Source organism: Alosa pseudoharengus, unplaced genomic scaffold (assembly GCF_046254945.1).
Source record: "Alosa pseudoharengus isolate Yale_2024_CS ecotype anadromous, Long Island Sound unplaced genomic scaffold, YU_APseudo_1.1 YU_APseudo_1.1_scf_5, whole genome shotgun sequence".
Taxonomy (NCBI): Eukaryota; Metazoa; Chordata; class Actinopteri; order Clupeiformes; family Clupeidae; genus Alosa; species Alosa pseudoharengus.
The window spans coordinates 21,335,272-21,357,375 of NW_027468837.1; the positions used below are offsets into that span (position 1 = coordinate 21,335,272).

The 22,104-nt window shown below is 38.2% G+C and overlaps 2 protein-coding genes across 2 annotated transcripts in view; both read left to right on the forward strand.

Moving 5' to 3' along the window:
* The first annotated feature begins 1,811 nt into the window (after positions 1 to 1,811).
* On the forward strand, positions 1,812 to 17,582 carry igfn1.3 (immunoglobulin like and fibronectin type III domain containing 1, tandem duplicate 3). Its single transcript, XM_076269179.1, has 24 exons — positions 1,812 to 1,860; positions 2,402 to 2,524; positions 2,633 to 2,772; positions 3,067 to 3,166; positions 3,837 to 3,878; positions 4,512 to 4,551; positions 4,638 to 4,821; positions 5,007 to 5,120; positions 5,235 to 5,397; positions 5,560 to 5,832; positions 6,217 to 6,563; positions 6,672 to 6,747; positions 7,097 to 7,221; positions 7,370 to 7,511; positions 7,672 to 7,965; positions 8,062 to 8,358; positions 8,931 to 9,110; positions 9,295 to 9,423; positions 9,529 to 9,837; positions 9,946 to 10,031; positions 10,203 to 10,395; positions 10,812 to 11,108; positions 11,296 to 11,622; positions 17,497 to 17,582. The coding sequence occupies exons 1-24, from the start codon at positions 1,812 to 1,814 to the stop codon at positions 17,580 to 17,582; spliced, it is 4,116 nt and encodes a 1,371-aa protein (XP_076125294.1).
* Positions 17,583 to 20,625: 3,043 nt separating this feature from the next.
* The window catches only part of igfn1.4 (immunoglobulin like and fibronectin type III domain containing 1, tandem duplicate 4), a 34,537-nt gene continuing 33,058 nt past the window's right edge, over positions 20,626 to 22,104 (forward strand). The window contains exon 1 of the mRNA XM_076269180.1: positions 20,626 to 20,674. Within this exon, the coding sequence (XP_076125295.1) occupies positions 20,626 to 20,674 (49 nt within the window). The remainder of the gene's footprint in view (positions 20,675 to 22,104) is intronic.

Consider the following 22,104-nt stretch of genomic DNA (forward strand, 5'->3'; position numbering starts at 1 on the left):
AAAATATAACGTCAACAAGTCTCCTTTTTATCATCCACTTCGTTCCACTCACATTTCAAAGGAAAATAAATTACACATCAGCATCATCATATACTGAATTGATACACTCCTTTCAAACGTTTGCCATTTTGGCTCCATTTGTTTGCAAAAAAGGATGTTTGGTAGCATAACAGGGAAGCTCCACCAGTCACGTAACTGAAGCGCTCCCTTCGCGACACGTAAAATCCATTTTAGAAGACTGGTCAATTTTATTTGAACATACGCGCCGCTTTCTTGTGTAGCTATTTCCATTGATTATAGTGAAAGCTAATTGTTGCAGCAACGCTTCGCCGCTTCGGTTACGTGCCTGGTGTAGCTTCCCTGTTAGTACAGTCACACATCTCGACAGTCTCAAGCAGAGGGTAGCCTGTGTCACGAGTTGCTCTGTGACTGATGGCTTTATGAGGTATGTGACCTATTGCTGGCAGAGGAGGCAGCAAGTGGCCTCAGTCTACTTCAGTGCATGCAAAGTGTTCTCGGATCACATAAATTCCTTAATTTACAATCCGTTTTGAGTTTCCGCTTGCAGAACAGATCACATCAAATCATCCTCCAAGGCACACACAAGTGAAAGGGAGCTGTGTACACATTTCAAGTTTGGCAGGAAAAAAAAAATATAGCAGGTTGTTATCATCCTATATCCGATTTCAGTCAGGTTGCAGGGATAAGTTCTGGCATCACCATACCATGGGTATTTCACAGCCTGTTAACGCGATCAGAGTGTACATGGTAGACAATGTAACAGCTAGAGAAAAGCAGTATACAACCTACATTGTTAATACAATTGTGAATACAATCAGAAACATGCTCACTTAAACAGCATGATATTCAAAAACTAAACACAACGTAAATCTTGCTAAATTTACCGTAAATATGTGTACTCATTTAAGAGCAGAAAACTAAGATTTTACTCCCCAGCTTTCAATCATTCGATTTAATAGAGACTTCAACATGAGTAGAGTTTGCTTAAAATATGTCAGCATCGGATTCTTACTGTAGACGGATTGCCTAAATCCAGTGGTTGGAGAGCTTGGAAACTGACACCAATGCTGACTGTAGCCATCTGGAATGATAAATCCTGTCTGGGACATATTGAGTTTTGGACTGTTTCTAAAAGCTGATACAGCTTCTTACAGCATGTGATGTCCTAGATCTACACACTATAGTCAGCTGTAAGACTGTAAGACTCTACACTCTAATAAAATGTGTTTATACATTTTGTTTGTTTAGAAAGAGATACAGAAGGAAATCTGCATATATTGTAGATAGTGTGTCTATTCCAAAAGCATTATGACACAAAAAAACAAAATGTAAAAGTGGTGAAATTCCACATGGTATTCTGTCAAATGATTGCCACTTTACACATGCAATACCATAAAGATCAGTTTACTGTCTAGGCACCTTGCTCCCTTCCTTTCCCTGTTTTAAAAATAAGTTGATCCTGACTCCCAGTGACCTTTATTCAACATACAGTACAGTAAATCTACTGTACTCAGAAATAAACTATTCTATGAAAATTGATACACTGAAAGTTTTTATTGGTACTATGCCAGTGTCTGGTGGGTTTTTCACTGCTGTATAGGACGCTTTTTGCCAAATAAAAACAGAGATAGATGGACAAAGTCTACATTTCTGTATGTTGTATATCCTCATAATGATCAAATATTCAAAAAGCTGAATTTATCATCCTTTCTATTTATTTTAAGAAGTGAGTACTAATTTTGCAACTGATTTCTTTTTTCCAAGATCTTAGTACATAAAGGAACACCAGAATGAAATTCAGGAAAACAAAAGATGAAGAACCCACTGCTCCTGGGCAAGGTGAGCAAAGGCCATAATAATGCTGTAGAAAATGTGCAACAAAATGGCACTACGTATGCTATCAAACATGGGATAATAGACGACATGGACGGTTCACAGAAAGAAATGCACGATTGAGGCAAACGGACCAGACGCGACACCGAATGGCATGGAGTCCATTATCCTGCTTATTACACTGTTGCCACTTGCGTTGTGTTCATTTTCTGTTATAATTTAAATGTTTTAATTGCTAAAACTGTCTTGTTTGTAGAACTACTTCTTTCCAACTAATTTCTCAAGTGGAGTGGAATAATAAATGTTAATCTTCTGCCAAGGAATTAAACAAGATAAATGATCTGTTATTACCAAAATGATATTTCTTTCATAATATTTCTTTCAGAGAATGATTTCCCCTCAGTACAGAGAATGGCCTAATAGTTGGAATAATCACAAGCTAGTTCACTCACATCAGTCCGATGTGTAGGCCTAAATATGTAAAACGATTTTTTTTTTTTTTTTAAAAAGAACTTACCTCAAGTTCACAACTCTTTTTCCTCTGTAGTGAAAATCAAGAGAAGGTCCAGAGTCCCAGGAGTAATGATCACACAATATGTCGAGGAGCTTCCAGAAGGAAAGACCACACCTGACTTCACCCGCAAGCCAATTGCTCTTACAATCCAAGAGGGTAGGAAATGATTGTTATATATGTAATGACTTTGAGATCTTTTTTTTTATTGTGATGACCGTCAAAACACAGACCTTACACCGCTGTGATTTCATATTGTTTTTGCAGGTAAACTAGCTATTTTCAGGGCCATAATTACAGGCGATCCAACACCAACTGTGACCTGGAGAAGAAATAATGGCAACACTGATGACCCTGAAAAGTATCAAGTCATTTTTGACCCAAATTCCAATGAGCACCAACTCCAGGTTCTAGCACTACTCTCTTTTTTATATATGCAAGGACAATAAATTATGTTTCAAAACTCTGACATGACCAAATTAACACACCCAAATGATAAAATGAATTCCAAACACAACAATCTTTCAAAATCATGGTAAGGTGTAGTATGCGCATGCAAATGTTCTTCTCTTTTTAAAGTGCTTTTCACAGATGATGGAAGGATAAATACTAATGGCGCGTAATGGGGTCTTGATATCCTTTTCCCATTGGAGTCCTTCAGAGGATTTTTTTTCTGATATAGCTCAATTGCATTCAAACAGATGCCAAATGTAGATCCAGATCAAGCTGATACGTATAAGTGCTATGCAGTCAATGAATTTGGAAAAGCTGTTGTAACTGCAGCACTCAATATCATCGAAGGTGAGTATATTTTTGTGAATATCTAGATTATAATTTGCGGTAAAACTTTACGTTAAGGGGACATGAATTATCATGAATTCATGCATGTATTATTCATGATTAATGTATTACTTCATTCCTTAATATCTCATGAATCATCAGTTCATAGTCTGTTATTTGTGACCTCATACACGAACAGCACAACACCTAAACTACTGTATAAGGTATAATGGAAACATCATTATGAACTATGATTTATTAAGCATGATCATGATTATTTCTTTTTCTGCCAAAAATGTGGTCACGACTGCTCAATATTCTCAAATTTGAACACAACTTTGTGGTTCTCTGGACAAATGTCATTATTCACCACTTTAGCTGAGGGGCCAGAGACATGAACTCATGAGAAGTTAACCTTAAATTCATGCAATCATGATGATCATGCTTAAGAAATCATAAATCAAAATGAGGTCATGAATGAGAGACTATGAACTCATGTCAATTCCTGATGATTCATAAGATATAAAGGAATTAAGTAATGCATAAATCATGAATTAATTCATGCTAATTGACGTACCCTTACCGTAAAGTGTTAAGGAATTTGCTTATATCACCTTATAATTACACGTTACATTGCTGTTTTATTGCTGTTTATTTATATTTTTGGATGTTATTATTTTGCAAACTCCAGTTGGATTCAAGAAAAGCAAAGCACTGCAACAAGCCAGAACAGGTAAACGATGCACTGATAGAATTAGGCCCTGTGTCTACCAATCACGTTTTTTGTGCCGACGACGGTTATTTTCTTTACAAATCCTATGAAGTTCAGCGTTCACATCGCTCAGCGCCCTTGGTGCTAAAGTGGGGATCAAATTGCACGCGATATGCACTGTGCTCGCTGCTACTGTAGGTTGCTCTTGGTTGAGGTAATGACCCAAAGATTTTTGTTGTGCTTGCCGCCGGGCTCAGCGCAAAATATCTATGATTTACAGCGCGCCACGGTCAAACTTTGCTCGGCGCAGCGGCAGACCAGTTCTTGTGCGCGCAAGCCATTCAAAATAATGAGTTTCATATCGCAGCGCTGCCAATTGCGCAAGCAGTGTGACCCCCCCCCCCCCCGACCATTTTTTCTCTCTTCAACCCCCCGCCCCCCTCCGACCATTTTTTCATCTCTTTAACTTTTACAACAGCGCTGGGCTTGTCACATCTCTCTTGCAAGCAAAGAGAATGGGCGATGTTGCCACAAAATTTGGTGGACACAGGCCCTTAATCTGTTATGTTCAACGCTGTATGTCACACACTCTTGGAAATAAAAAGAATATATAAGGCCAACCAATACATGTACTGATTGTAAATCAACTTCTAGCACAACGAGAAATGCCAGCACCACACCTTCTAAAGACAAGGTAAGTGAGATTTTCAGAAAAAAACACACTTTTAAACCACATATCAGAATATGAAGTATAAGAAATGTATTTTACTCTTCTTAAAGGGCTGAGCGACCTAAAGAAGAGAAGAAGGAAGGGGAGCCAGACGAGAAGTTTTGGGAGCTTTTACTTAGCGCTAGCAAAAATGACTATGAGCGCATCTGTGCTGAGTATGGAATCACAGATTTCCGTTGGATGCTGAAGAAACTCAACGAGAAGAAGAAGGAAAGGGAAGAGGAACAAGCACAGGTGATATAACAGTTACAGATGTGTTATCTTTGCTGAGATACACTAATGCAGTTCAGACCTGTCCCAATAAAGTTTGCTTTGCTTAGTTTGCTTTGCGACTATACAGGCTATACGCAGAATCCAATTATGTCTCAAATTGTATATAGTCTTCATTGTTATTGGGATTTTTGAAATTCTCCTTACAGGTTGTAAGTTATGTGGCCAACCTGAAACCAATTCAAGTCAAATCAGAGGGAAGCGCGGAATTTGAATTTGAAATGGACCTCAAGGACCCTACTTCAAGAATCTTTCTTTACAAAGTATGACTGATGTGATTTCTAGGTTATAAATGCAATGTATAAACCAAAACACAATTGTGTTTACTTATCAGAGTTTTAATAGCTAACTCTTTTTATTTATTCATTTTCTAACAGGATGGGGAAATGGTTCCTTTTAGCATAGACGACGAGGAGAAACATTCTTTAAAACAGATAGGAAAGAAATTTGTGTTTTCAGTTAAAGACCTTTTGCCAGAGGATGCTGGGTTATACCAGGTGGATGTGGAAGGTGTCAACATCTTCTCAACAGATTTTAAAGGTAAGACAGCTGTTTAAGGTGTGTTTCTATTATATGCTACACATGTCATGTACATGATCCATGTCACTGAAATTGGATGTACATGAAGTGAACATCAAATCTATTCAAATTACCATGATAATGGTACAATGTGCAAAACAATGCTTTTTCTCCCGTCTGTAGTTCCAGCAGTGGAGTTCTTAGTGAAGATTCAAGAAGTGAAGGCCACAGAGAGAGAGGATGCTGTCTTTGAATGTGTTTTATCTCAACCACTGGAAAAGATCTCCTGGTTTGGGAAGAATGTGCCCCTGACACAGAGTGAGAAGTATGACATCCAAGTATCTGAGGACAAACTCATCCACAGACTGGTGGTAAAAGATTGTCTGCAACTAGACAAGGGCATCTATGCAGCTGTTGCTGGAATCAAGTCCTGCAATGCATGGCTTGTAGTAGAAGGTAACCGTAACCTAAGACTACAAATAGTCTTAAAGTTGGGATAACTGATACTTTGAATCTGAGAGCTAGCAGTCTTGCACTATCTATTGTGACAAAGAGATGTACATCTCTCAATTTACTAGCCTATTAGGACACTTTCAACAAATCAGTACTTAACAGTGTAAATGGCATACTGACAACAAAGGATATGATTTGCTAGTGCTATTATGTGAAGTGATGATTATGAAATGAGGAAATTAAGATTTAATTCAAGACTACAGTTGGCCCAACTGTCAAGAACTGCTTAAAGGCACAGTAACAAAGACAGACCAGAATTGTGGTCCTTAATATTATCACTGTGCTCCTGTATTTACATGTAATGATATATTCCTTTTATTGGCATAGCTGACAAAGAACCAAGTACGCATGGCAAGAAGAAAGCTCGTAAAACCACCACTGCTGGTGGTAGTGGAGTTGACCTGGCAAAAATCGCAGCAGAACAAAATGCCAAGATCCAGACTGAGAGAGCAGAGATAGTAGAGAAGGTGAAACAGGCACAAGCAGAGAAAGAGGTGGCTGCACCTAAACAAGAACCGACTCCAAAACCAACTGAGGAACCAACTCCTGAAGTAGTTGAAGAAACTGCTGTGGAAGCACCTCCTGCTCCAGAAGAACCAAAACCAGCCAAGGTCCCAGCTCCAGACAAACCTAAAAAGATTGTGAAAAAACCTGCAGCCCCTAAACCAAAGCCTGTTACTGATGGAGATGAAGTGGTGGTAGAGAGCACTGAAGTTAAAGCTGAAGGAGAATTAGTTGAAGAAGAAATTGAAGTTGTAGAAGAGCCTATCATAATTGAAGAGGAACCTTCAACTGAGGGTGACGGTGAGAAAAAGAAGAGGGTCAGGACAGGCCCACTGGTACCTGATACAGTCATCGGTAAGCTCATGTGAATATCCATCAACTCTGTTCATCATACTGGTTAAATCATTGATTAGTTTGGAACCAATCTTCAGGAGCATTACAATTTTTAGGAACAGCTATTTAGAGGAACAAAGAGTTTTAGGGGTATAATAAACTGCTGGCGTCTGAAGTTTCATTAACGCTAATGAAAGTTGTTATAAGACTAAATCAGCAGCAGATGAGGAAACACTTGAAAAGTCATGCCAATCTGACTTCATGAGTCTTGGTTTTACCTGGATGTAGTTGTAAATGTAGCCTACTGTTTTCTCCTTGGTGTCTATAAGCTGTCAGAAACAGAAATCATTATACCGAACATATATTCCAGATCCTGGTGTCCACTTCACCTCTGGACTATCAGACGTCAATGCTATTATGGGTCAGTCAGCAGAGTTAGTCTGTAAGCTGAGCAGTGAAAACTGTGATGGAGTATGGTACAAAGACGGGAAAGAGGTAAGTCATGCAAAGACATTGAACATGTTAGAACATTTGACAAATTAAATAGTCATGAGCTAATATGATGGATGAATTCATATTTACTCAACATTGTATTGTGTGATTTACTTCTAAAATACACTCACAGTCCCAAATCTTTGTTTAGTTAATGTCAGAGGAAGGATTGGCTATAATTAAAGATGGAACTTATCACAAACTGGTCATTAGTAAGTGCAAAGAGGAAGATGCAGGAAAATACCGCTTTGAGGCAGACGGACGTAAAACTGAGGCTATGGTGATTGTTGAAGGTAAGAAACTAATACATTTGCTAAATAGACATTTTGGAAGGGTCATCTTAAATGTTCCAGCATATACTTTGTAAAGTTTTTTAGCCTCACTAGGCTCTGTTTTGTGGCACTGTAGTGGTCTTTGATAATTAAACTTGCAGTGATCTGTGATACTTTGCAGATCCTCCTAGGATTGATCCAGATGAACTGGCTAAGTTCTCAGAGCCAGTGATCATAAAAGCAGGTCAGAATGCCACCTTCAAGCTGGACTTTGTGGGCCGAGAGCCAATGAAGATCCAATGGTACAGTGAAGGCGAGGAACTCTTGAACGACAAAAACATAAAACTAGAAAAATCATCCTCTCAGAGTTGTCTGCTTCTCAACAAGTGCCAGCGGAAACAAACAGGAGAGATTAAAATCAAGTTAAAAAATGAGTTTGGAACAATTGAAGCCCTATCCAAGCTTATTGTCACTGGTCAGTAAAACCATGTTGACCAATATCATGGCTATACAATGAGTTTTTTTTAATGTTCTTTCTTTGAATGTTGCAAACTGTGATCTAATATTTCAGATAAGCCTACACCGCCTCAGAGTCCTGTTGAGATAGTTGAAGCCTCAGCTCATTGTGTGGAGATAAAGTGGCGCGCACCAAAGGATGACGGAGGCTCCCCTGTGATAAACTACAACCTGGAGCGTCAGCAGTTAGGGCGCAACACTTGGAAGAAGATTGGTATGATTCCTGGTGTTCCTCACTACAAGGACACTGACGTGGACCACGGGAGGAAATACTGCTACCGCATCAGGGCCATAACTGCAGATGGCACAAGTGAGGTAATGGAAACGGATGACATCCAAGCTGGCACCAAAGGTGAGTGAGAGACAGATTGCACTGTTATGTTTCAAATCTACAGTACTTCCTTCATACCATTACATCTTTTCTTCTCACTTCTGCTCTGCACTTTTGATATAACTATTATGTCAGGGATAATGAACGACAATAGAATAGCAATAGAAGGCCATGTCTCGAAGTGCATACAACTTCTGCTACCTGAACGGTGTGAAGTCCATTATCCTGCTTCTACCACTGTTGCAACACTTTGATGATATAATTTCATCTCTGTCATATGTTACAATGCCACTATGCTCTGGATACCGGTCACTAATGTGTTACTTTGTTTCAGTGTGACATTTCACTTCAAATTCACAAGTTTGGCAAATTGATATACAAGCATCCAGATTTTTTTCTGTTGAGAAAATCAAGTGGAAAATGTACTAGATGTGGTTGCAATATACCAAATCAATGAGAGAAAATACATACTGTATGTAGACGTACATGTTATTTTTCCTTTAGATTTGTTGCAGGGTGACATAATGCTATAATTTCAATAAGTTATAAAAATGTTGTTTCTATTGTTCTAATGTTTCTATTCTATGCCACAGCTTACCCTGGCCCTCCCTCCACGCCCAAGGTGGTTAGTGCATTCAAGGACTGCATCAATCTTTCCTGGTCTCCACCAAGCAACACTGGTGGAACCAATATTGTGGGCTACAATTTAGAAAAACGCAAGAGAGGCAGCAATATATGGGGCCCAGTAAACCCACTAGATGAACCCATCAAAGGTGTCAGGAATACATCCAACATAAAATCACATGATTTCTTTCAACTTAATAAGCTATGGGAGATGTTATGTACTAATGATATCTGATATGTATGCACGGCCTATACTGCTGATGTTATGCTGCTAATATTTTGTTAATCATTATATACAGTATATATCTAAAAGTCTCTCTTAAACACTTCCAGCAAAAGAATATGGAGTGAAAGATGTCGTCGAGGGAATAGAATATGAATTCAGAGTGTCAGCCATTAATTTCTCTGGCGCTGGAGAACCAAGCACCCCTTCTGATTTTGTGTTTGCCAGAGATCCAAAGAGTAAGGCTCTATTTACACATTTAAACTGTAAATGTTATCATTCTTCTCTATACACGTGTACAGCTTTATTTATATTACATTGTTAATTCACTTTTTATATTACAGAACCCCCTGGAAAAGTTATTGATTTCAAGGTGACAGATTCAACTTACACTTCTTTGTCCTTGGGATGGACTAAGCCCAAAGACGAAGAAGGGGTACAGGATGAGGCCAAAGGTTACTATGTGGAGATCAGGCCTGCTGAAAATACAGAGTGGGATCGTTGTAACTCAAATGCAATCACCACAACCTCCTATACCATCATTGGTTTAAAGTCCATGGCCATGTACTGGGTCAGAGTGATTGCAACAAATGAGGGAGGAGATGGAGAGCCTCAAGATTTAGACAACTACATTATTGCAATGCCACCTCCAGGTAGAAATACTGACATGATATACTTACTTATCATTACCGAAGCTAAGTGAGTGTCAATAATGGTCTTAATATGACTATGCTCCTGTTTTGTTTTGGGGGTTTTTCTAGTGAGGCCAACTTTTACAGATCGTAAAATGACAAGTTTCATGGTCGTGAGAGCTGGAAATTCAACTCGTGTCAACATCAACTTTAAGGTACTCTCTATTTAAGAATTAATTGATTTCTTACATTAATAAAAACATTCTTATTGTTAATTACGTGACATATGTAAGCAATATTAAGACCTTTCATCAAAAAAAAAAGATTTCTGAAAGTTAATTTGTATAATATCTCAAAGTTTTTTACAATTTTCCATAATGTTGCAGGCTTCACCCATGCCAAAAATAACTTGGTTAAAGGATGGCATGCCCATATCCAAAAAAGTTACTGTAAGCAATGCTGAAGGCACATCACAGCTTCTGATTCCTTCATCGGAACGTTTAGACACAGGAATTTATACCATCATAATAAAAAACATTGTTGGACAAGAAACCTTCAGCACTGAGATTAGAGTAACAGGTAATACTACAATTACTGAATAATCCCAAAAATGCCATATGAAAAATACAATTTTAAAATGTTGATGCATCATAATATAACATATGCTTGAACTAATAAATGGAAATTCATATACAGTATTACTGTAGTTCAAACATGTTTTATTATTACACATCAACTTTCACTAAAATCATTTTTTGACCATCACTAAGATTTTTTTTAAACATATCTGACCATATCCTTCTCATATCTATCTCTTTATATCATATTGTCTTCTATTAAACTGTAATTCTATTCTGTTCTATTCTGTAATTCTATAACTCGTTTGTCCTCTTTATGTTTCAGCTGATGTTAACACCATTTAAAACATTTTTATTGTAATTTGAGTCATACAAGATGAAATATTTAAGTATTCACACTCATCACTTAATGTTCAGATGACCCCAAGCCCCCCGGCCCTGTGGAGCTAGAGCAGAATGTCCCAGGTACTGTTACTGTGTCCTGGATGGCATCCCCAGATGAGAAGCGTGATGACAGGCTACATTATATGGTGACAAAGAGAGACTCAGTCAAGCGCTCTTGGCAAACTGTGGCTGATCGCCTCTTCAATAACAACTTCACTGCTGTGAATATCTTGCCTGGACGAGAGTACCGCTTCCGGGTGTACGCCAAAAATGATATGGGAGTTTCTGACCCTTCAGAGTCTTGTAAATGGGAGGTGGTCAGAAAGAAAGGTATAATCACTTTTAAAGTAGTAGCTCAAGTCAACACTTGTGTACATTTGATCTAAAATATCAGCAATTGCCATAAGATTACTTTTTATGAACAAAATGAAACTCAGCGGCAGAATGACTTGCATGCATGTAGTTAATCTGGAGTCAGCTGGTATCTGAGTGGGACATTTTGTTTTCTATTAAACAGAGAAGTTTACTCTGAACATGCCCGAATCCAAGCCCTGCACCTTTGACGCGGCGCCATCCTTTCTGGTCCCACTGAAGACACGAAGCAGCCCTGAGAGCTATGAGTGCTATATGAGCTGTGCTGTCAGTGGAAACCCTGCACCTCATGTCACATGGTATCGCAACAACATTAGTGTCAACACGGACACCAATTACTTAATCTCCAACACGTGTGGGGTCTGTTCAATGCTCATCTTGAGAGTGGGCCCCAAGGACAACAGTGAGTACAAAGTGATTGCGGAGAACCAACACGGCAGGGCAGAGTGCACTACCAAGCTCACAGTTCGAGGTATGACTTTTTGATGCTGAAACTGTGCAATGTTTTATTTGATCTTATGCTTAGTAGGTGGATGACACAACTAAGGTTGATTCAATTCGGTGTATTTCAGATTTCAAAGTATATTTTGTTCATTTATGTTTTTTTATGTTTCAGAGTAAGTGATCCGGTGCTGGAAAGACTGCAGATGAAAACATTAAGTGAAGCAAAGCTGAGAAATTATGTGCTCTTTAATATTGCTTTGGTTATATTTTTTGTGTCATGTGATTAGTTTTGTAAAAAACCCTATACATTTTACGTAGTCCTACATAAACACCTGAAGGAAAATGTATGAAATGCGCCCCTTAAACCCACTGAAATGAAAATACATTATTACAACATCTTAAATGTGCCGACATATGTTAAATATGTGTTATATGCCCAATAAAAAAAGACTATGAAAACAGTTGTAGTGACATTTTTTTTATTTACAAAACTTATGTAATAATATGCCATATACATGATCTTAAAAAACAAATTGCTGAACTCCTCCCCCCAAACATCTATATTTACCCTTCCAAAACACAATACTGTTGTGAAAAGGGTTGGGGTGATTGTTGTGAAAGGGATTGGGGTGATTTATGCTGAGGGTTAAAGGATGGTTAGTTCTGCTTCTCCACGGACCAGCTCATAAATGCCATTACAGCAAGTTAGTATATCTTGTAAAATATTTATTGGAATATAAATTGATAGAAACAACAATTTTGACATGGTCAAGTCTTTTACATTGTCTTTCTGTTCTTTTTTAATCACTGGCTGGTTACACGTCAGATATGTGGCATAGGTTAATGAGTCTGGCTTTAGTTGGCAGTCATTTCTTCCATCACTGCTACCTTGACCTTGGTTTATCACCTTCCATTATTACCTAAAATAAACACTGAAGGAACTCTTGTACATACTGGCAGTAAAAAAGAAATGTGTGAGGCCTTGTGACAGATGGTAAAACTAGTACACAGGATGACTATGCTGAGGGGTGAACATCAGGTGGATAGTTAAACAGCCGAGTGTAAAACACTGACACTCACCGGCTCCATGTTGATTGCACTACAGTCCAAAACAAAGATTACACAGCATGATTTACAGTATACATTCTTTCGTTCAAGCAGATGTTTAAATGTTTTCCTGGTCAAAAACAAAATACCCTAAGACCAATCTAACTGGTGCCTATATCCTGCCCCATACTTTACACATAAACATAATCTGGAATGCTGTTCTTAAAACCTGTTATGGAATAGTATGCCTTCCACAGTACACCTACCCTCCTCCTACCCTCCAGTACTCTACACCTCCCCCAACATTCTATATCAAATGTATGCACCATATTGCTATGTAGCATAGTAATATTATTCACCATTTGAAAGCTTGGACTCTTGGGAATACATGTACAATCTGTGTATAGTTCTTTACATTGTCAGATTAATCTTACTTTGTCTCAATTAAATGTAATAAAAAATGCCCTCCTCCCCCTTCTCCGCCTTTGGTGCTTCCTACTTTATAGCTGCAGTATATACAGTATCCCTTAGCGATAAGTTGATGCAGTATATTGGGTCTTGAAATATTCACAGGAATCCATAGGAAATTGAATATTCATGTTGTTTTATCCAATATTAATTGTGCAGATGTATAGTCCCATTTTATACACATCCATTGAACCAACAAAGAAAAAGCAAAAATAGAGACTTTTGTGTAATTATTCCATATTTTGTGTAGTCAATCTATATCTATAAACCCCTGACATACATTCCAAATAGTCTACAAGAAACTACAGAGCGTTATCTTTCATTTGAGACCAGGACTGTGCTTCTACACCAAGAGGTTGCCACACAGTAAGCCTTTTATTGTCAGTATGCATTTTGGGTAACCAGAAGTGCTATGGGGAGTTTCCATAGGGCATTTTACGAAACACATGAGAATACCTTGGCAAATAATGGTCTAAAGTACTCATATTTCATTCTATATTGATATACTTTTGCACACAGCTTCAGTCTTGGTGCTAGGGCTCAGTTGTGTTTCTAAGTCATATCAAGTGACCTTGATATGGTCAGTTCAGAGATGCTTGTTATCCGGCAGAAAGAAAAAAACAATATTCTAGCCTCTGTAACTCTGTGACAGTACGTCACACAATTGTTCTGTGTTTGAAACTACAGGGTCTTAGCTTTCAAAAGAGGTCAAGCATTTGATGGTAAGCCAAAGTATGTGGGAACAGTGCCCTCTATAGTAGGTGCAATGTCGGGGGGAAAAGCCTAGAAATGGCCCAATCCAGATCATCAGAAAATAAAACATTGTATATAAAAATTAACACAAACTGTCGCATGGCCATGTACTGTGTCTATGACGGTCTGATAAAAGTCTGACACATGTTGTGCACACATGGGGTGGCGTTCTGGACTTTATTGGCCATGAAAAAGTGGTCACACACAGCTAACAGCAACAGATGTGAAAAAGCGTGTGTCAAGTGACTCCGTGACAGGAAGCCTGCATTGTTTACTGTGGGAATATGAAAGGCGTTTGACCTCTGATCCGTCTTAAGGGATATCAAGCTTCTCAGGTCACGTCCTCCCATGCCAGAGTTGAGTCAAAGCATGGAGTCAAGCACTAAAACTTTCCTGAAGTATTTGGCCTACTTGTAGAACCGTGCTCACACAGTTTTGGGAAGTCTTAACTATGCATAGAATACATACTGACTCTACGTCGTGTCAGTTATTTACATTGTCCCCAGATCGATGAATCCTATTTTTCACTGCATGCATTTAAGTGTTAAAATGTCTGAATTCACACTTGCCAGTTCAACCGTTAGGTATGCTGAACATTCATCCATCCATTTTGGACATCCATGCCTAAAAATGCTTTACACCACTGTCAGTAATGTAAAACTGGCTGCACCTAATTTGAGCAACAGGATCATCACACCAGTCAAAACCTCAACGCACTACAGTATGTAGTAATTTTTCTAAATTGTACTGAGTCAAGATTTTAGACTTAGAATTGTTCAAAATTAAACTCATCAATAAAAAACAACATGTTCACCTGTTTTATGGCATTAAATGACTGTTATGTGGCATTAAATTAGCAAGATGTTTTGCCTTGTGATTAAATTAGCATCAGCTTATGTGGGATGGTATTATTGTATTGCATAGTGCATTTCGTGTCATACACATTAGAGCCCATTTAATTTATTAAAAAATATTAAATCTATGAATAGTAGACTTTTCATGGAAATTCATAAAACAATGACATTTCATGAAAAGTCTACTAGTGTCAATTTATTCTTAACTGTAACTTAACATTCCTGCAGTGTTCTGTTGCCAGCTGTGTGGTTATTGGTGAAATGGGATGCAAATTCATAAATGGCAGTGTTTGAGATACATCAACAGAATTGTTTTGAATCCATCCTCTGACCCCCACACTAAATAACTCTCAGGAAATCAAATTGTTTTTTGGTAACAGGATTCAAGGCTGCTTTTGTTAGCACCACAGTCTTATCTTCATTTCAACAAATCAAATTTGTCACAAAGTTGCGGAACTCAGCAAAATCTGTTCTACTCCTGTGTTTTCCCCATGTTCTGCTTTTTAAGCGATTCCAACTTCCCCACTTCCAGTTACTACAAGTTACAGTACATCCGGCCGAACAATTCTTTAGTGTCTGATTTGACAGGCATTCCATGAGGCATTCCATGAGTAGCTTAGGGATATCCTGGCACAACACTACCACTCTGACTGCAGCGCTACTAATCACTCCATGTTTGTTACACTCTGGATTAAACATTGAATTGTAGATGTCAACATTCAATTCAGACTTAAAGACACAGTATGCAATACTCCCAGTCTACTGTATATTGACCATGTTTTATTTGCCTATGCTATATGCACAATGCAGTTCTGTGGTCCAAGTCAGAACACCCTGCAAAAATGTCAAAAAAGCTTTCGGAGCACAACATGGCCAACTATTGGCAAAAGACATTAAGTTAGAATGGTAGCATGCATTTAGTCAGTGTTCGCTGTGTGGTTGTTAGCATCTGTTAACATTTTATAAGGGAGCAAATGGATTAAAGGGACACCAGGCAACGATTTCGTCTTAATGACTCATCTTCGCAAGTCGGTATGTGGTTAAATGACTCATTACAGGGCGAATGAAGACTCTCTCGCCCGCCCCTACTGCCTGTAGGAAGAATATCCAGCTTGCAAGTTCAGTGTATCGTACCCGCTGACCGAAGCAGGATCAGTTTACATCCTGCATCCACAGCACAGAGGCAGGCTAACGAAACACTAGCGATTGTTGCAAACGTGCGAATAATGGCATAGCCGGCAAAAAAGCAGCGAAAATCCTTGATGGAAGATGCAAAGAAAAAGAAAAGAGCTTCAGACCGAGCGAGGGGGAGTTTCGTAGAGAAAAAGCATCAGGCTTGCCTGGTGTCCCTTTAAGCAGGAAAGTACTTTGACTCACTGTGGCAGAGTGATGAAGACAATATCTACTGCTTGGCAATGCTTAACATGAAAAGCACAGGCTGGAACTATTTTTGGGGAGGATAAAGTCAAAATAAAGAAAAGAAACCAAAGACTGGTGTCAATTAGCTGTTAGCAGAGCTGTTGCATGAAGGTGATATAACACTGCTGTTTGTGAGATTAACAAAGGATATCATGCCATAGTATGGAGGCAGAGTTCCGCAGGTAATCACACCCTCTCACTCGTGTTATATTTCTTAAGTATAAAACTGGTACCAGACATGTGCACCTGTCCAGTCAAAAAAACACATTGAATTATTAATGGCATCAGCCTGCAAACACGATCTCTGGTTACTCGTAAAATAAACAAACACCAGCACCAACAACTGTCAGTCTATCAATAACAATCTAAGTTGTGGAGTTCAAAAGGACAATTAGCAGCAATGTATCTTATCTTTGATGTGCAATCATAAAATTGGATATGAACACTGCTATTGCTTTATTTTAATTACTGATACATTGTTTTATTAATATAAACCAGTGAATATCAGGGGAGTGAAGGCTGCATTTCCCCCCTACTTTCTCTATTAGCCTAAATGGGAATATTCACTTAAATTACACTGACAGTACAACAAACAGGTTAGCTTAAGAGGATTTACTGCACCTGTAATATTTGATTGATAACACATGGAAAACACCTTTCAAATTTACGAGCCTTGTGTTTGTTTTGTATGCTTGCCAAGAATGTCAAGAAGGTAACAATTTTAGCAAGGGCATGTGGCAACAAAATAACTGTTGGTCATTGCTTATCACATGCAAATAAGTTTCACCAGTACCAACAACAGGACTTCAAAACATGAGGCAATCAGATTATACACTCTTCTCTTAATTATCTGCTTCTTTGATACGTTTGCTGACTAAGAATAGTATTTGAATGTATATCAATTTATCATATTTATCAAATTCATCAATTTACCACATGAAAGTGTTTCTGAACTGAACCTATCATCTGCTGTGGCCACAGGTCCTGCCATACCACGGATTACCATAAGAAATATTGTGTTGCACAGAGTCATTACATCATACTCTAAACAGAGCAAACAGGCCTTCTGTCAAGTACCAACCTCATATCCACTCCATGGTTGCATGCAAACACAGACATCTGAGACCATGTCGGCACTTTTTCCCGCAAATTTGGAACCTCCTTTTAAATTTGGATGTTCAGTCAGCAATCATCAAGAGTTAGTTTGTTGTCCAGGAAAAAAAAATAAAAAAATATGTCCATCAAAAACATCCTTCACGCCTTACCACTCCAATAATATGATGTATCTACAATCTGCCATCTCTAATCCTCAAAACCCGCGCCTCTACTTCCCTCCCCACCCTTACGCTCTACCTCCTCAGCAAAAGATGCGGGGGCAGGCCACCCCTTTGGCAGTTACTCCGTCGGAGAAAGAGGAATCTGGCTGTTGAATCATGAGCATTCCTAGAAGGATTTATTAGCTTGTACAACGGGAAGGCAACATTCAAATATCAGACTGGGCAGCAGTGCGACAGGAGCTCGAGCTGATCTGACCGCAGAAGGTAAGTTTATCATCCGTCTGTTGAAGTACGGAGGTCAACAAAGATGTTTATAAAAGATTAATCTTTAAAAGGTGGCTGTTCTGTTTTAATTTTATTCATACCTGAAGGCAAACAAAATGTAAGTTTATAAAGTTTATGCAAAGTGCTTTGGAACATTCTTTTCCATATGTAAGGGATATCCTCCAAGGTTATACACACATATGGCAATTATTATTATGGCAGTTATTTTTTATATTAATATTTTTGCATGCTTAGCTTAAATCAATATATTTCTAGATTTAAAAATGCATCATCTCAAAAGTATATCACTGGTTTAATCAAGTCAGTCATTCAGATAAAACGCTTGATTGAAATGTTGAACATTATTTTCTTTAAAAGCAAACGCTGATGACTTTAATAGGGTCCCTTTAATGGCAGAGAGATTCTTCTGGTCCCAAGTACTGGCATCACACCACCCGCAAACTTATTTTAGGTATACAATCCAAAGGCTTGACGGGCCACATGGTTGACACATCAATATTTTGTGTCTGTAGGATTGATCATTTAATGGAGCAGACTGGTGAATATTTCATTGTTCATTATGTTTTCATTACTTGTATTATTATTTATATTACATGACTTAACTATTTACTACAACAATATATGAAAACTGAATGCTAAAATAAAATGTATGACATCATTTACAACATTTCTTACTACGGCAAGATTCCTCAATACAAAAGAGCATGAACATTGAGCATGACATTTATATGGTCTCCTCAGCAATGCGTAATTGTTTTACACAAATAGGGTAATTTGTAACACAACACACTCAAGGAAATGGTGATAGCTTAAATCTACAGTATCAGACTGTTGTGGTAGACAAGACAAGTATCTTCTCAGCTGAGGTTTATCAAACCATTTGCTAACAGAAAACTTAGACAGTAATGTAGCATGTCTAATGAGGTTCCACAGAGCTTTCCTGTAGCTCTCCTTTCATACACCCAGTCTAGCATTTTATTTCTCAGACACTCAGGCATCCTATACCTCATCATTAGATCACAGTTTGAAATCAGCCAACCCAATGTTCATAATCTTAAATCATAAACATTTATTTTTCACATCCCTACCTGTAAAAGAGGGAAACTATTATCTACTACAAGGCTGGCTGAGCGTTCAGACTGTCTGTCACTCCGGTCATACAGCGTCCTTGACAGTTTCACATAATGTCAGTGATGGTCACAGTGCACATTCTGAATGTCCCGTGCCTCAAACGCAGCGTTCTTTGCCTGGACAGGGTGGCAGGTGGATGCATTAAACATGAGCGTGTAGAGGGAACCACGTTCCCATAAAACATTACCCCCCAGAGTTCGACATCTCCCTGCACTAAGTGTCCTGTCATTTGCCCACTGGCTCACTTTCAACCATTAAGTAAAGCCAAGTAAGGAGTTCAGGCTGCCTGGTGGTCGAGATGGAGGAGGTGTTCCAAATTTACACTCCACCAAGTTTGATCAACTAAAGATTAACACTAGCTTTACGAGACAACGGATATCTACCCAACAACCCTTGCGGTTGTTTGGATTAATGTCTCTAATACTCACATTTAAACAGATAATGAAAATAAGTGATTCAAAACATAAATCACCCAGCATCCTCTTAATCATGGTGTTCTAGTTGTTAGTTCTGATTAAGTTAATTTATCTAATTGCATATTTCCAATTGATAACTAACTTTGTTTGGGTACAAACATAGAGTTGCATATTGTGTCAAAGACGGGTTCAGTAGTGCTTGAAAAAAATTATCTCCAAAAAAAATATGTTTCCAGCCATTTCAGGACAGCTCGACCATCATGTCACCAGTGACTTACCACCACACCATGACATTTGTGATAGGTTGATCAGAGTTTATGTAGCATGTGACATATCAGGTGTCAAAGTAACTTGCTGGAGCCTTCAAACACCCTGCACAGGAATCAAGAGCATGACACATATGGCATACGTTTTGGATTACCTTAAATGCACGTGATATTAAATCAGAATCTTTATATATCTTTATAGGTTTGTGGCTGACAGGGCACATGGCAGAAGTGCAGCTGTATACATGTTGTTTAGTCCTTTAAATTTAAATTTTTTACAGTACTGACATCTTACATATATTTGTTTTTTACTTATTCATTTTGTTGAAATAAGAATATACTTAAAAAGTAGAAATATTCAGAAATATAACAAAGTACATCTACCTTGTGTTGAAAACATTTTATCTACACATTTTTACACTGGAGTACATGTGAGGCAAAAAAAGCATGATTGTTAACAAAAGAAAGTGTTTATACTACATACTGATTTATTATGTCAGCCCTATTAGACATTGCAAAAGAAAGTCATAGGAGTATGTCGGTTGCAAATTCAGAGATGTCAGTGACAGCCCTTCTGTTATCTATATTATGATTCACAGCCACAAGCCAAAAGTGCAAGCGCTGGCTTGTGTGCTTCCTCTTTTCTCACCAAAGATTTAGTGTACTCCTCAACAAGTACAGGGATTACTCAAACCATGTCAACATGGCATTCCTGTAGTAGATGGATCGCTTATGATTCAACTGTTGCAGCCAAAAGATGGATGACATCCACAGTATACTTGCATGAGCTACTGTAGGACAGATTGATTGGTAGAGCAGATGGAGACACCTGCAGGTATTTAAGGTCACTGTATACAATCAGTACACTTGTGTAACCCAACTGGTCACACATAATCCTTGCAGGATTTATTTGATCTTTTCATATCGAAAAACAAACAAATAATTGTCCTGTTGAAACACAGAACACAATAAGAACATTTATTGTACTTTTTGTAATGCCTTGCTCCATACCTCCATACCTTGAAGGACAGTAAAACAATGCAGGTGTTTTGAATTAATTATTATTTTTTTTATTCTGCAGAATATACTGAATTTGAAACCTAAATTACCTCAAGATGTGGAAAAGAAAAGCAAAAGTGACCGACCAGACTGCTGATGGTCAGGGTAAGTCGACATGTCAAAGCAATACAAAACCAGATCAAAGACACATTTCAAAATACAACCCCAAGCAGTGATGAGGGGGCCAAGATGTATAGTTACCATGAATACATGTTGTCACGATGTCACAGAGTTTCCCAAACTATATGCCTATGTAAGGGCAGCGCAGATATCCATATTGAGTTTTTATTGTTGTTAATAATAATTACCAATTGGCTGAAATGTTTTGATATTAACTGTAAATCACATTTAATTTGATTTGCCAAGATTTTCAGACTGCCAATAGCGATACCAATGCATAGAAATATTTTTTATTTCCTTTAAGGGTCTCTCCTGTACCAGATTTAATCTATTGCCCTTATTGTGTTGGCCTAGCAGTTTAAAATACAGACATACAACATTTCCTTCCATTATACCCTAAATCTATTAACAAATATAGACACTCACATAAAATAACACATTGCAACATGATGTAGATGTAAAAATTGCAATTTCACATATCACATTTTCAAATAAAAATGTAGGCCCCATCTAATTTGCACAGATTTGTATGATGCTTTCCCTGAAACTCTAATGTACCGATTACAGTCTAGCTGATTTATTTGCCAGGAATATCAGCAGAAATATTTATTCTTCTGATGCCAAAAATATAACTCTTAAGCCGCCAATACCAATGTTGTACTGATTATATATTGTGCATCCCTGATTTCAAGATATTACTTCTAAACTTAACAGACTGCTAAATCTGCACAACATTCTGTACTTTCATCCGTTCGTCATGGAAAATATCACACTCACGTGCAACTAACAATCAATCTTTATCGCTGAAAGGCATAGAAAGGGGCCTGTACAAATACTCAAAAAGAATGTGTGACTTTGAAACATACAGTACCCACACCCTTTTGTCACACTGACCAGAAAAAAGAAAAGAAAATTATAGCAGTGATTTTTTTTTGGTGGTGGATGGGGCTTGGGGCAATATGCAGTAAGAAAAAAAAAAGTTTGGGAAACACTGGTCTAGACCAGGAGTTCCCAAACTTTTCCACGACAAGGCCCCCCAAATACCACTAGGTTCTGGCCAAGGACCCCCTTGATGTGTTACTAAACCCATCAACAATACTACGGCAAATTTAAAAATACATTAAGCTAATCCTAATAATTATTTTAGCCACAAGCACTTCGCGATGGAGCATACCGTGTGTAAAAATTGCATTTGGGGCTTTCTGCTATATGAGAGCTATCACTCTACTATTTTTCCAATTATTATCATGGAAAATATAATGTTCAGATATGCGACAAATTATTATAATGACGTATTTTTCAAATGTATTTATTTTTCCATCCAACTTGCTGAGGCCCCCCTGGCACCCCCTCGCGGCCCCCCAGGGGGCCTCGGCCCCCACTTTGAAAACCACTGGTCTAGACCATCATAGAAA